Source organism: Cavia porcellus, unplaced genomic scaffold, assembly GCF_034190915.1.
Source record: "Cavia porcellus strain 051 isolate PalLab524CR breed Dunkin Hartley unplaced genomic scaffold, mCavPor4.1 scaffold_16, whole genome shotgun sequence".
Lineage (NCBI taxonomy): Eukaryota > Metazoa > Chordata > Mammalia > Rodentia > Caviidae > Cavia > Cavia porcellus.
Genome location: NW_026947499.1, coordinates 64,272,157 through 64,287,681, shown reverse-complemented (window position 1 = coordinate 64,287,681; position 15,525 = coordinate 64,272,157). Strand labels below are relative to the sequence as shown.

At 37.9% G+C, this 15,525-nt stretch overlaps 1 protein-coding gene across 6 annotated transcripts in view; it reads left to right on the top strand.

Annotated features, from left to right (window-relative positions):
- Positions 1–15,525, top strand: part of Kcnq5 (potassium voltage-gated channel subfamily Q member 5) — a 513,487-nt gene that overhangs the window by 479,270 nt on the left and 18,692 nt on the right. For all 6 annotated transcript variants that reach the window (XM_063226942.1, XM_063226945.1, XM_063226943.1 and 3 more), the window contains one exon: positions 482–590. In XM_063226942.1, the coding sequence (XP_063083012.1) occupies positions 482–590 (109 nt within the window). The remainder of the gene's footprint in view (positions 1–481; positions 591–15,525) is intronic.

Sequence of the window (15,525 nt, the reverse complement as noted above, 5' to 3'; positions counted from 1 at the left end):
TGGACCACTGCCATCCATATCCGGTAACTAATAAGCAGGAAGCATTCTTGAGTCTGTCTGCTTGGCTTAGGGAACGGGACTAATGAGGTCAGTGTCACTGGAGTTGAGCTCTCCGTGCACAGACCAGTTAAATAAGTGTCCAAAGACTATTTACCTCACTCCAAACATCTGCTATTTAAGGCTGGCTATTAGTTTCCAAAGAAATGAGGAAAAAAAAAAAAAAACATTGACAGATCAACACAAATCTCTCATCTCTATCTTCCCCATGGAAAACAGCTCAAAGAAGAATTCCTGCCAGTCACTAAGACTGGCCAGGTTGTAAAGAAGGGAGAGAAAAAAATATTGGGGAAACAATTGGGTGACTTTGTGTGCCTTGGCTGAGGAGCGTAGCCGAGAATACCCCGCTGTCCCCGCGTGACTCAAACTCAGCAGCGTGGTCTCAGTTGCCCTTGATGGTGTTAATGGGTGTTTATCCTTGCAGCTGACACAGCGCTTGGCACTGAGGATGTGTACGATGAGAAAGGATGCCAGTGTGATGTATCAGTAGAAGACCTCACCCCACCACTTAAAACTGTCATCCGAGCCATCAGGTTAGTGGCATTCTTGAACAAAATGATTTAGAGATGTACTTTGGATTATTTGGACTACTGTGTTACAAAATTCTTCTTGCAATAGGGGAATCTTACACAATAAGTCTTTTCCCTTTTGCTATTCATCCGCATGCCTATCATACAATAAAACACCTTGTCTTCATTCCACACCGTAGTTTGTTCAACACAGAATATCTTCTAAGGTTTCGGATTTGAAAAGTCATGAAATACTAGAGAGGTGACATGAAAATTGGCATGCTGCATATGTTTGTTGCTTTAATGACATTTAGTTTATTGATGCAATTAGATTTTGAAATTAATTTTATGATGATACTGCAATATATATTCTGTACGTTTTATTAAAGAAAAATTTCCGCGGCTGGGGACTTAGCTCAGCGGCATAAGCTCCTGCCTTGCAAGCAAGCAGTCGTGAGTTCGATCCCCAGTACCGATAAAAAGGAAAAAGACAAAAAAGAAAAAAAAAATCTCCTCAGGTTAATTTCAAAAGGCTAAGCACTGTGCAGTGATTTGGTCCTGTCTTTGAAGTGTAATGATTAATGGTGGATCTTTATGCTCCCTCAGTTGATGGCAGAGACCTATGAGAATACCCAAAGGCAGTTACATTTGTATTTTTCCCACATTCTTTCTTCAATTCACAAAAGGAAATTCGGGATTTGGTGTGATCAACCCACCTAGTTTAATCACTTTTGGAAAATTGGCATCTGTTATGGGACATGAAGTGATTTATTGCAAATTTAAAAAATAAAACCTCATTTGATCTTTTTTTTTTTTACACTTTCTGCCTCTGACCAAAAAATCAGAGGAAACCTTAAAGATCCAAACTAGCTTAACTGTTCAAATGCTTAATCCAACTTCAAATGTCAGTGTGATTATTTACTTCTTCTAGTCAGTCGTTTGACATCACATTAGACATGGCGTTACTGCACAGCTGGGAGTCACTGGGAAACCAGAATGAGTTAAAAGATTTAGATAAATGGATGGGGGGCTGACAGTGTACTTCAGAATGTGCTTAAACTCTCTGTAACAAAAACCTAAGAAGTTAGCTAAAACCTAGTTCCTTCCCAATGGAACATCAAGTAACAGACCTTTCAGGAGAGAAGATCATAATGTCTTCCTTAGCTTGTGCATTCTCAGATTATGCCTCTTCTCTCATAATCATAGTCCCTGTTTTATTCAAGTATCTCAGTTTGAGCAGCCATCTGTATGACCACCCTTCCTCTGAGGAACCTAGAAGCCTTGGGTGATGTGTATGCTCAGAAACCCAGAACGTGAAATAAAATGATTGGAGGAATGGAGAGGATATGGAAGTACAATATTGAAACAGTAGCCACTGCTCACCTGGGGCTGTTTAAATTTGAGTTAATTAAATGGAATTCAAACTAAAATTCAGTTATCAACACATGATCCACATTTCAAATGATCAATAACCAGAGTTGGCCATTGGCTACCACTCTGGACAAAGAAAAAAGGACATTTCTGCCAAGATGTAAAATTATAGTGAGAATTTCTACTCTAGAAGTCACCTTGAAGGTCTTTGCATACATTGGTTATGTCCATCAAAGACCCCAAAGTGAAGGTAAGCAATTCAATGTGCAAATTAATCTGACTCACAACAAATATGGAAAATCTTATCCAGTGTAAGCAGATTATGTTTCCTTACAGTCATATTTAACTGAGTTTGTGTCATTTCCCAAGACTCCAAAGCTTCCTGCTTTTGCTTCACAGCCTATAAAAAGTATTGTAAGTTGCAAGAAAGAAAATTGAATAGGTTTATTCTGCTAGCTAAGCACTTTAGCAACAGTTTAAGATTTACTTTGCAGTATATTCTTGAAACCTGACTGATTTTTGTAAAGTCCTCTGCAGTTCCCTTGCTTTTCAAAATTCTTTCTGTCCTTAATTTTTAACTGAACTTTATTATTTATCTCTCTATCTTTTCTGTTGATTTCTAAAGCTCTCTATGCATTGTTTTGTGACCTGCAGGGGAGAATTTTTCTTCCTATATCCTGATTCTTCTCAGTAGGTGTTTTTATAAAAAAAAATTCACTTCTAATTTCTGGAAAATCATGATAGCCACAGCAAAGAGTTTAATAACTTAGTTGCAAATCTCTCACTATAGAATTCATAATTTCAAAGGTATATGATTAAAAGTTCAACCAATACAATTAGCAGTTCTGAAAAGTATGAAGCATAGGGCCTCTATTTTTTTTTTTTTTTTGTACCAAGGATCGAACTCATGACCTTACACTTACCAGGCAGGCGCTTACACCACTGAACTAAGTGCCCAGCCCCATGGGCCCTAAATCTTAAGCACAAGTGTCTTCATTACATAAATAAATTCAACATTAGTTAACTAAAAGGCTTTTTGCAGAATATGTTTGCCTCTTTAATTTATATATTACTGATTTCAAGTATGAACCAGCTATTATTTACCTCTGAGATAGTAACTTGTTTTGACATATTCCTTGGAATTTAGGGGAATTTAGAGTATTTAATATAAATATTTGACTATGCTTTTTGTATCCCAGTAGCTCTTGCAATAATAGTTTCTCATTAGAGCCAAAATAATATTCAAATGTATAATAGAAAATATGTATTCCACTGCAAAGATGTCAGCAAGGAAAAAACATTACTACATTCAAAAGATTAAAATAAGAATTCTCATTTTCAGTTATTAATATTTATTAAGCATTTGCCATTGTGTTTACTTTCAAGACTGAAATTTTTCACAATTAGATAACTAAGACTATTCAGAATTTGCTGGAGTTGATTACCCAAATGCACTTTCAGACTTTTTTCTTAATTAACAATGTCACTTTTAAAAGTACATAGTGAGCAATAGCTATTCTTAGATTGCTTCCAAAGTATGTCTTTCACTCAAAGGAAAACTTAGTTTTGAGTGTTTCCTTTAGGATTATCACAGATTCTTCTCAAGCTGCCATTTCATTGGAAATACACCAACTTTCTAGAAATACTTTTTCAAACTCACCTTTGGAATGGAGAGTGCTAAAATAGCTCAGAGCGGATCAGTGAATGAGAAGCCCTGCTGACCTTTGAGGTCTGCCCAGGCAGCTCCTCTGCTGAGAGCTCTGGTTCCCCCTGAAGGACATGCACAGGACCCTTCTCACTCTCCCCTAAACTAATCTGCCTTCTGAATCCTGCTCAAGTCTTGCTCCATGCTTCAGACAAGAATGTTCCACTAGGGGAAAGAGGCACATGTTTGCCATTGTGTGCTTTTTGTTAAATTTATAAGCTATGTAATCATCCGCCTTTCTTAATTTTCCTTGTGGCATCCTGCTATTTTAGGAGAGGTGATGAGTCTTGGTTTTCTAGTCACTATGAAGACATCCTTGAAAGACGAGTCTGCAACACAGTACAGTAAAGGATACTGCCAGAGGAATATTTTACGGATCATTTAGCACACGTTTTTTAAAACTAGCTAATATCATCCCTGGAATATTATTTTTGTTTTCGTTTTGAAGATAATTACTCGTGGCCACATTTTTCTCTGAGGCTGCATTAAACTATTGTTTTTACTAAAGACACATTTGGTAGCATCAGAGATTTTTTAACCCTTTATTTATCTATAATTTAAATTATATCTCCGTGACTAAAAAATATTTAAGTGCAACCAACACATGTGGTCACTTCACCCTTTGAAATTTATACAAAACCTTATATTACTAGGAGAAAAAATTTACAGATTTAGTTTCTATGTTAATGCTTGCAAAATTCTCAAATGAAACTTAGTCAAATACAGACTTTCCTTGGTCCAGAAAAGCATTTGATTGCTGTTACACTTTTAAAAGGAAATCTAACAAAATCAACAGGAGAGCCTACTGCATCCTGGGGACAACATAAGCAAGTGTTAGAAGAATAGCTCTACTTCCACTGGTAGAAGGAGTACATAAAACTCGTCCATGTCCTAAATCAGCCAAATGAAACAGCCAACCACCTGCAGTCAGGACATTGGATAGCCATGTACCTGTCAGATTAAAGTTACTGTCTCTGTTAAGGACTAAAAGCAAGAAAATGGGACCAGCTGGTGCATCCAGTTGCTTTGGGGATTTCTTAGTCTTTTACTAGTAGCTAGTCTGAGATGAAACAAGAGAGAAGTCTTATTTGTACAAATACAATTCTGTGACTTCTTTTACAGAGTTTTTAGAGTCTAAATATTTTACATGCAAATGTAAACCTGGAGTTATGTTTATAGTTGACAGAAAATTGACATTAATAAATATTCTAAACAAGCTACTCAGAAGCCTTCAGGAGAGACCCAAATTATTGCGTTCTGTAGCCCTAGTGTCTACTGGACCTACTCCAAGATCAACACCATCCGTTGGCCAACCTCTAAACATCAAGGAACAGTTTTTTAGGGGGAGGTTGACCAATGTCCAAAGGGCACTTCAATAATGAGCCCTGGGGTCCTGGATTTTAAGGAAGTTAGATTTCTTGTGAAGAATCGAAATCAGAAAATAGTTTTCAAAACTGAGAAGAGAATATGGAACGCACATCAGTAGGTAAATCAACTCAGCCAGCCAACATAAAGCAAAGAGGGGCTTGGGAGAGATTACACATTAACCCCAAAAATATACAGTCTGGCAACATAATGCCATTTCAGTGGCCAGGAGAAACAGTAATATCCCCAGATATAAGAGGGCAATGCTGGGAACAAGCTTTCCTCTAGAGAAACTATATCCTGTCACCTCTTTCGTCTGGGTGAAAGGTTCCTCTTCTGCATACTCATAGCCTGTGCTTCCCACCAGCCTGCACTTTACAAAGTATGCAACATACAACACTGGAAGTGGTCCAACAACAGGATTTATTTATCATAGCGTCCTTGCCATCTAGCAGACTTTGGCACAGAATAGGCACTCAACACATGTTTGATGGATGAAGAAATGAGTGATTTTTCAAGTCTCATTCATCAGGCACTCTGTTGGCATCATTTAAGGAAGCCCACAAGGAACTCGTCTAGGAAGCTACTGGCCCTGGATGAATGGGGTTATTGAATACCATCAGAACTCACACTGGAAGCAGCTGAGGCTTTGCATCATGTGGAAAAGAAGAGACTGGAGACCAACTAATCATTGTCACCATATAGAGGCTTTTACAACTCCACCAGCTCCCCCTGCACAGCCAGTGCATACTCTTCAGAGCCCAGTGCGCTGTCCAGCATGACAGCGTAGATGCTCAGTGAATATTTCCAAAGGGGGAAAAAATGAATGAGTAAGAAGCCACCTCAGCACTCCCTTTCCTTTCCAAGCTAAACAATGGGAAAAATAATGGAACATTGTAACTACTGTAACTACTGCTTTGCTTGCAGGAAACACTTAAGGTCACTTTTAAGGAAGGGGGGCAGGAGGCTCTGGGTTGTAAATCAAGCTTGGCACCCAGACCCATTAACACCCTGCCCAACTGGTGTGCTGTGCACAAATGAGACAGTTTATGCAAACCTGCATGCATCATGATCGCTTCTTTGCGCAGAGGCAGGTACTTTGCTCCTGCCCCAGCCCCTCTCAAGCTTGGTTGAATACTTGCATCACTTGAAGAGTTTTAGGATATCTCTGGACCACATCCTGGACCAATGACTGGAGAATGTCTGGAGGCAGGACCTGAGCTCACCGGGTGCCTCCGGTAAGCAGACAGCTCGGGAAGCCCTGCAGTTCTCGTGGATCTCTCAAGCTGCCTCTTGGAGCACAGGCCTTCCGTTCTGTGGCAGCAGCAGCCACACAGCCCCTTCTGTTTTCTCCTCCTTCGTATCTCTGAATATTCACCGGCAGTGTTTCCACTCTGATTTAGAGGGCTGGAACGCGATTCTGCAAGATTTTGTAACTCATGGCAGTACAACAAACGCACCTACTTTGTTTCCTTGGAAGGGCACATGTGGTGGTGTGTATCTAGACGCTTTCTGCCCAGAGTTTAACTTGGCTTCTTTTTTTTTTTTTTTTGGTGCTCAGAAAATTGCACAGACTTCATTTTCTGCAAGAGGTGACCCTTTAGGTTTGTGGAGAACCTTTTCCACCCTCTAGTGGTGCTGTGGGGAAGTTCAGTTTTGCTCAGTTCAGATTCCCTCGCGCTGTGTTTCTGCCAGCAGGAGAGCAGCAGAACCTCAGGAGCAGCTCTTGGCTGCTGTTTTTACTGCTGTGCCTTGGATGATGCAGTTTGCTGCTGTGAAGAAAAGAAGCCATCAGATGTGCAATATACTCAGCCTTTTGCTGGCCTTCCAGTGAGCTACTTAACAACTCTGGTACAACAGGCCACACACTTGACACAGGTTTATTGATTGTCTTCTGTATACTAAGCACACAGTAGATGAAAAGAGCCCTAGAATATCAAAGTGTCTTAATTAACAAGACAGTGGGAGAGCATTATAATTAGAAGCTCAACATTGGAGCCAAACTGGTTCATTTCCCAAGTCCATACTTACTGGATGCTTAGCATCAAGTTACTTACCCTCTCTGTGTTTCAATTTACTTACCTGCAAAATAGACACTTTCTCACAGAATTATTCTATAGGGCTGTTAAATATTACTATATATTAATAATATATATATATATTCAGCAGTATAATTTTTCTATAGTACTGATCAGTTAAGATGACCATCTTAACCATTACTGCCATCAAACATAATAAAGTCAATCAAAACAAAACAGAATAAAACCAATTAAAACAGAGCATTGAATAAAGCAAAACAGAAAACAGAATAAAACAAAACAATGAGAACAATATTGGATTTCAGAAACAGAAGGAAATTTCCCATAGTTGTTATATGGCATATTGATATCCTCTAAATAGATGCTCATATTACTGGCTTTAGGCCTGTAAAGTCAAACAATACAAGCATTAAGTTGTTTTGGTATCGCAGTTGCTATCAGCTGGGCCTGTGCTCCTCCAAATCAACCAGTTGCTGGGGTTGTAGGGAGGTGTCTTTCCTCCCAGCCCACACACTGGATGTCTCACTGGTAGGCCAAATTGATTTCTTGTTTCTCCTCCTGGACTCTGAGTGGCTGCTGCTGGCTCATAGGAAGGGTGAATCAGCTTTTATAGTTGAAGTCTTATTGAAACATATCTGTACTCGTGTGTTTATTCTACCATGTCGGCCATCACACAAAAACATCAGAGTTAAAGAGCTTCAACATAAATCATACAACCTGCTAAGTAAAACATATTCACTATTGGACCTCTGCTTTAAAAAATAAAAAAGCTTTGAGTCACTGGGGACATAGGCCCAGGTTTTTTTTTTTAAAGAAAGGAAAGCAATAAAAATAATGATATAGACTTTCAAAACAAGATAATAGAAAATTAACAATAGTTAAAACGTTGCAGACCGCCATCTTCAAAGTAGTTCTGTAGATTACAAGATATAGGTATGAAAAATTAATCAAACAATATAAGCACAAACCTTTCTTTTCAATGAAATAATAGAAATTAGTAGTATAATTATCTTAGCTGTCTTGCATATGTATTTATATATTTTCTTTTCCCTTCTTTTTCTTCTTTGTCCCATCACAGTTATTCTTTCCTTTTAAGCTGTTTTTTTACCTTTCACAATATCAATTGTGTATTTTGGCTCTTATTTAAGTCTTTCTGTTTCTTAACTAGGGAGACAATACAGTGTTTACACATGAGCCTGATTTATTTCACTTATGAGTATGGTCTCTATCTGTTTACCTGTAAGGCCTGAAGTTTATCCTTCTTTACTGCTGAGTACTACTCCATTATACAAAAATACCACATCTATTTATCCATTCCTTTGTCAGTGTGCATTTGTGTTGTTTCCATGATTTAGCTATTTAAAATTGTGCTGCTATAAACATGTGTACAGATATATTGCTGTGGTATTATGTCTTTAATTCTTCTAGGAAAATTCCTAAAAAGGGAATAGCTGGGTCGAATGAGACCTTGAATCCTCGTCTTTTGAGGAACCTCTACATTGGTTTGCACAGTGGTTGCACCAGTCTGCATTCCCACCAACACTGAAGAAGTGTTTCTTTTTCCCCACTGTTCCTCCAGCATTTGTTATTGGTTGATTTCTTGATGGTAGCCATTCTTTCTGAGGTGTCATGAAATCTCAGTGATGTTCTAATTTGCATCTTTCAAATAACCAATGATATTGAACCTTTTTTTATATATTTATTTTCTTTTTGTATTTCTTCATCTGAGAATGTGTATTCATCTCGATGTCAATTTTTGAATTGGATCTTTGAATTTGGGCTATTTCATTTTTTTCAATTCTTTATATGTTCTAGATAAAAGTCCTTTGTCTGAGGGGCAGTTGGCTAAAATTTTATCCTATTCGATCAGTTTTCCATTCACTCTGTTGGTGATTTCTTGTGATGTGCAAAAACTTTTTAATGAGATCCCAGTTATTGATTCTTTGAAGTACTTCCTATGCAGTTTGGATTTTGTTCGTGAAGTCCCTATGTCTTTGAGATTTATTCCTACTTTTCTTCCAATAGATTTAATTTTTTTGTTTTAATATTTAGATCTTTGGTCCATTTCAACCTCAGTTTAGCGAATGATGATAAACACGGGTCTAGTTTTAGTCTTCAGCATGTGGAAAGTCAGTTTTCCCAGTACCATTTATAAAAGAGGCTTTCTTCCAGTGAGCATGTTTGGTCCCTTTGTCAAAATAAGGTACCTGATGGGGCTGGGGATTTAGCTCCGCGGCATAAGCACCTGCCTTGCAAGCAGGCGGTTGTGAGTTCAATCCCCGGTACAGAAAAAAGGGGGGGAAAAAGTGCAAAAAAATAAATAAATAAATAAGGTACCTGAATATGTTTGTAGTTGTGTTACCATCTTCCAGTCTGTTCCTCTGGTTCTCAGATCTGTTTTTTGCCAGTCCCATGCTTATTTTTTAATCACTGTAGCTTTGTAATATAATTTCAAACTGACAATTTTGATGCCTCCTGCCTTACCTTTGTTGCCTAGGAGCACCTTTGCTACTCTAGGTCTCCTCTGGCTCTAAGTAAATTTAAAGAATGTTTTCTCTAGTTCTGTGGGGTATGCTAATGACATTTTGATCAGGATTACATTAAATCCATTTTATTAAATGGATTAAATCCAATTTATTAAATCCATAAATGGGAGTGTGACCATTTTCACATTGTTGGTTCTTCCTACCCATGAGCAAGGGATATCTAGCCACTTTCTGACATCTTTTTCAATCTCCTTTTCCAGAGTACTATAATTTTCAATGTATAGCTTTTTTGCTTCCTTTGTTGGATTGATTCCTAAGTATTTCATCTTTTTGGATGCTATTTTAAGGGTGTGCTTTCCCTAATTTCTCTCTCAGTGAGTTTGTACAGAGGAATCTACTGATTTTTGAATTTGATTCTATACACAGACATTCTAAAAGTCTTTTGGTGGAATTTTGAGGGTCTTCTATATAAAATATCATGTTACTGTGAATAATGATAATTTTTATTTTAAAGAGGATAAAACAGAATAAAACCAATCAAAACAAACCAATAAAAGAGATACAGGACTTCAAAGCATTATGAAATCAACAATAGTTACCACAATGTCCCTTGATATCTTCAAAATACCTGCAGATAACTTCAGACATAGTAAAAATCAAAACAGAATAGAATAGAAATAATAAAACAAAACAATGCAATATAGCACTTCAAAACAAGCCAATAGCAAATCCAAAATTGCTACCATAATATATCTTGCTATTTTTGAAATAGCTGCTCCTACCAACAGATTTGACATAATCAAACAAAACAAAAGAGAATAAAATCAAATCCAGCAAAACAACGGAAATGATATAGGACTTCAAAACAAGACCATAAGGAATCAACAATGGCTACAACCCTCAAAGGAGATCCACTCCCCCCAGATGCCACACTGTGTACCGCTATCCTCTCAAGCTGTAATCAGACCACTGGCCATAGCCTGCAATGTTAGTGAAACACCAAACCACCACATGCATCTAATTGCATTTCACCTCGTTAGCTAGCATCACAGCCTGTGTTTCTCCAAATAAGCTGGTTGCTTATGGGGTAGGGAATTGGTTGGTACTTCTTGTTTGCCAGACCACACACTGGAAGGGTGTAGGGTCTGTCTGTTCCCAGTCCAGTGGTGGCCGCACGTGTGGCACTGGTTCCCAGAGTGGGCTTGCTTCCTGGTGTGGCTTTGTTCTCTCTACCCCTAGTCTACAAATCAATAATGATAATTTAACTTCTTACTTTCCTATCCGTATTCACTTCATTTCTCTCTCTTGTCTAATTGTTCTGGGGCTAACGTTTTCAGAACTATATTAAGTAGGAGTGGTTACAGTGGACATCTTTGCTTTGTTCCTGATTTTAGAGTGAAAGCTTTCAGCTTTTGACAATGTAGTATGATATTAACTGTTGATTTGTCATAGATGGCTTTTATCAGATTAAGGTAATGACCATCTATTCCAATTTTCTGTAAGGTTTTTATCATGAATGAGTATTGGACTTTATCAAAAGCCTTTTCTGCTTCTATTGAAGTGATTATGTGATTTTTGTCTTCGGCTCTGTTGATATGATGTATTATGTTTATTGATTTGTATATGTTGAACTATCTCTGCATTCCTGTGATGAAGCCCACTTGGTCATGGTATACAATCTTCTTGATGATTTTCTGTGTTTCTCTTGGCTAGTATTTTATTGAGAATTTTTGAATCTATGTTATTAGGGAGATTGACCTGTAGCTCTCCATTTTGGTTGGGTCTTTCTCTGGTTTTAGTATGAGCATAATACTTGCCTCCAGGAATGAGTTATAGAGAATTACTTTCCTTTCAATTTCATTAAATAGTTTGAGGAGCATTGGTGTTAAATTTTCTCTAAATTTCTTGTAGAATTCAGCAGTGAGTCCATCAGGACCTGGGCTTTTCTTTGTTGGTAAGTTTTTAATTACGTTTTCCATTCATTAACTGACATTGGATCATGCAGAATTTTTGTATCTTCTTAATTCAGCTTTAATAATTCATACATTTCTAGGAATCTGTCCATTTCTTCTGTGTTTTCCATCCTATGCAGGTAAAGATTTTCAAAGTAGGCTTTGATCATCTTCTGAATTTCTGCAGGATCTGTAGTAATTTCACCCTTTTCATTTTTCATTGCATGAATTTGAGTTTTTTCTTTCATTTTTTGATAAGATGGGATAAGGACTTATCAATTTGTTTACTCTTTCAAATGGCTCATTCATTAATTCTTTGGTTCATTTATTAATTCTTAGTATTTTTTCTAAGTCTCAATTGTGTTAATTTCTGCTATCTTTATAGTTTCTTCCCTTGTATGAGTTTTGGGCTTGATTTGTTCTTCTTTTTCTAGAAGCTTGAGGTACAGCATTAAGTTTTTTATTTGTTACCTGTTGTTTTCCTCATGTGAAAATTCACTGCTATAAATTTTCCTCTTAAGACTTCTTGCGTTGTACACCACAGGTGCAATATGTTGTATTTACATTTTCATGTCATTGTAGATATTGTTTAATTTCTTTCTTATTTCCATCTGTGAGCCATTGGTTGTTCAGGAGGGTGTTATTTAATTTTCATGTGTTTAAGGAGTTTTTGTGTCTTCCTTTGTTATCCATTTATAATTTTATTGCACTATGATGAGATAATATGCATGCAATTATTTCAATTCCTTTTCATTTATTTAAACATGTTCTATGGGCTAAGATAGGGTGCAGTTTAGAGAATGTCCCATGTGCAACTGAGAATAGTGTGTATTTTGATGCTATGGGATGCAGCATTCTGTAAATGTCTACTAAGTCCATTTGCTCACAAGCTTGGTTCAGTTGTTATTTATTTATGTTTTTGCTGAATTTTTTGCCCAGTTGATATATCTCTGTGACATTGAGGTATTAAGATCCTCTGTTAAAATTGTATTACATATTTGATTTTTTAATGTCTATTAATGTTTGTCTTATATAGTTGAGTGCTCCTGTATTTAGAGCATACATATTTATGATAGTATCTCTTCCTCTTGAAGTTTTCCCATAACAATATGTAGTGACCTTCTTTATCTCCCCTGATCATTCTTTGTTTCAATCTCACATTGTCTGCAAATGGAATAGCTATCCCTGCTTTTTTCTGGATTCCTGTTGCATGGAGTGTTATTTTCCATTCTTTGACTTTCAGTCTATGAATTTCTCTTTGAGTTAAATATAGTTTTCTATACAGAATATTGTTAGATTTTGTTTCTTTATCCACTCTGCCTGTCATTTCTTCTGATTGGTGAATTGAAGCCATTTACATTGATGACAACCTGATGTGTATTGTCTTAGCTTTGTCATGTTATTTTCCCACTCTTGATTCCCTGCTCTTCCCCTCTATTTAACTGCTTGTCCTGCCTGGTGATTTCTTTCTGCCCTTGTTCTTGGAATTGAAATCAGTTTTATCTGTGTCTAGAATATCTTTCAGGACTCTGTGGATTAGTTTGGTGGTGATGAATTTCTTCAGTTGTTCTTTGTCATGGAAGTGTCTTATTTTTCCATTAATTTTGAAAGACAGTTTTGCAGGTACATCCATCTGAGGCCCAGGTATTTTGGAAAAGAGTATATAGGTGAACCTACAACCTGAAATCAGCTTTCCCTCTTCTCACTGTAGATCACAATGCTGCTAGCTCAGCTCCTCTTGGCTCCCCTCTTCTCCTTGTGCTTTTAAAAAGCCTTAGTATCTCAAAAGCTGTGTCTTGGACAGGGTAACAAAATGAAGAATAAAAAGGCCACTTAAATTCAGAGTTGATAGCTCTTTTTACACATTTTCTGCAATTTCTAACACTTTTCACACTTTTTCATTTTTCCCAAGGTCTAGAATTATAGCATTGAATGGGGCTTCTCTCTCTCTTTTCACAGAACTAGTAGTGTAGCTTTTTGTTTATGATATTAGCTGAGAAATATATGTAAGGAAAAACTGAAAAACATCAGGAAAATGAGCTGTATCTCCTGTGAGTGGAGAGAAGTGAGCAAATGATCCCAGGATTTTACAAGAAAATTACAATTGTTGAGGAGTGGAGAACCTACCTATCCATGGGTTGATTCTGAGAAAAGAGCCCTGGGGAAAAGACAAGGGTGGACTGCATTCCCAGCAAGGGGTCCAGCTAGGAAAATAGCATTGGATACCACTGGAATGAGTCCTGCAGCTGAGGAATCACTTATGGGAACATGTCAGAGAGGAGGGACCAGAAGGAGGACCTGCTTCATCGTCCCAAGTAACTGCAAACTTCTCCCTCAAGTTTGCAAAGCTCCCGGGGGAGTGCCCAGGCATCCCCTGTGCTGTAGCTGGATGAGGGGAGCAAAGCCATGCACCTTGACCTTAGCAATGACGTGCACCTTATTAGCTGTATGCCCTTGGAACAGGGTACTTAACCTCCTGAGTTTTCATTCAATATACATATAAATATTGGAAATTCTTAGAATTTTAAATTGTCTTAATGCAGACAAAATGCTTCACATGATGCCAGCCATCCTGAAAGACATCAATAAGCAGAAATTCACAGAGAGAAATGTCTTTATCTGCTCAGCTCCCTGCCCAACATCCAGTGCTGGGTCTTGTGCTCCCTAGCCAAGTTCATCACCTTACAGAGACAGAGGCAGTAAGTTTGGGATATCCTGAGGTCGACCCTCTGGAGGAATGAGGGCATGCTGCAGGGCAAGGATGGAAAGACAGAAGGCTTGGAGAGAGAGGCCTTTTGAACTTCACTGGGCCTCCTTCCACTTTTCAATTTTGGTTTTGAAAATCATGTCTGTTCTGGATGAAGCAAGAGGTCATAGGGTGGAGACATAGGGCTAAGATCATTAATAATCTGAGCTTCCTGAACACCTGACCCTTGCAGCCAAAGGTCTTCTCTTACAAAGGCTATAATGACTAAAGCAGCCAGGAGCCCCAAGAACATCCTTAATTTCTGCCCCACCGAGTAGACCTGCCATGTGTGGATTTTGGAAGCAGTTTGTGCAGTCTTCTAGGAGCAGAACACTATGGGAGTTTTTATTCTTCTTTGTTTTTATTTTGTTGTTGTTTTTGTTTTTTTAGTTTTGGTTGTGTTGTTTTTAAGACAGAATTTTTCTACATGCGTCACGCTAGCCTATGCTCAGCGATCCTCCTGCCTCATCGTCCCAAGTAACTGGGACTACAGGTTTTATTCTATTTTAAGATGTTAGCCATATGTTTTCTTCCTTGTTTTCTTCATGGCCCTGTAGTACTATGAAATGTACTCCACCAAGGTAATTACTGTGCTCTCAAGATCTTCCTTTCCTTTGGCCTAGAGAGTTTCATTTTTTTATTAGCTTTCTCTGCACTTGCGGCTTATCAGGTCAGAGTATCATTTATTCTTTCATTTACAATGTTTTTGCTTTCCTCCTTATCTTTTTATAGTGTTGTCTTTCTGTTTGAAGTTTGGTTGCTCTGTGGGATCTTGTTATATTAGGAATTTAAGGAAAAAATAGTATTACGTTTTCACAATTTTTAGAAGCTGGTTGTGGCTGTTAAGTGGATGCACTTTTATGTTACTTCACAGTTTCTTACACCTGTGGAGGAGAGTCAAAGAGTGTGCTGTCTCTGAAATGTGCCTGAAGAACTTTAATCTATTCTAAGGTATTCTGTCTGCAAGGTCTCTACAAGAGCCTGCCGTGTAACAGAACACAAACTTTGAATACTTGTGAAGCACCAACTCCACATTTACTTCTTTGGCTGGATTTTATTGATCATCTCATTCTTGTCAAGGATTGTGTGGGATGCTAGGATAAAAAGCATATCCCTGACCTCCACACATGCCAGCGATGACTCAGCTAATAAGAGGACATTTGAGGCCCTCAAGAAAGACCCTTCAGTGGAAAACTTCCTAAAAAGACCATGATTGATCTGAATTGACTACCAAGAATCCTAAAGAGCACTTTAGTGACAAGAAAATGTAGATGGCAGGAGCATAGACAGCCTGC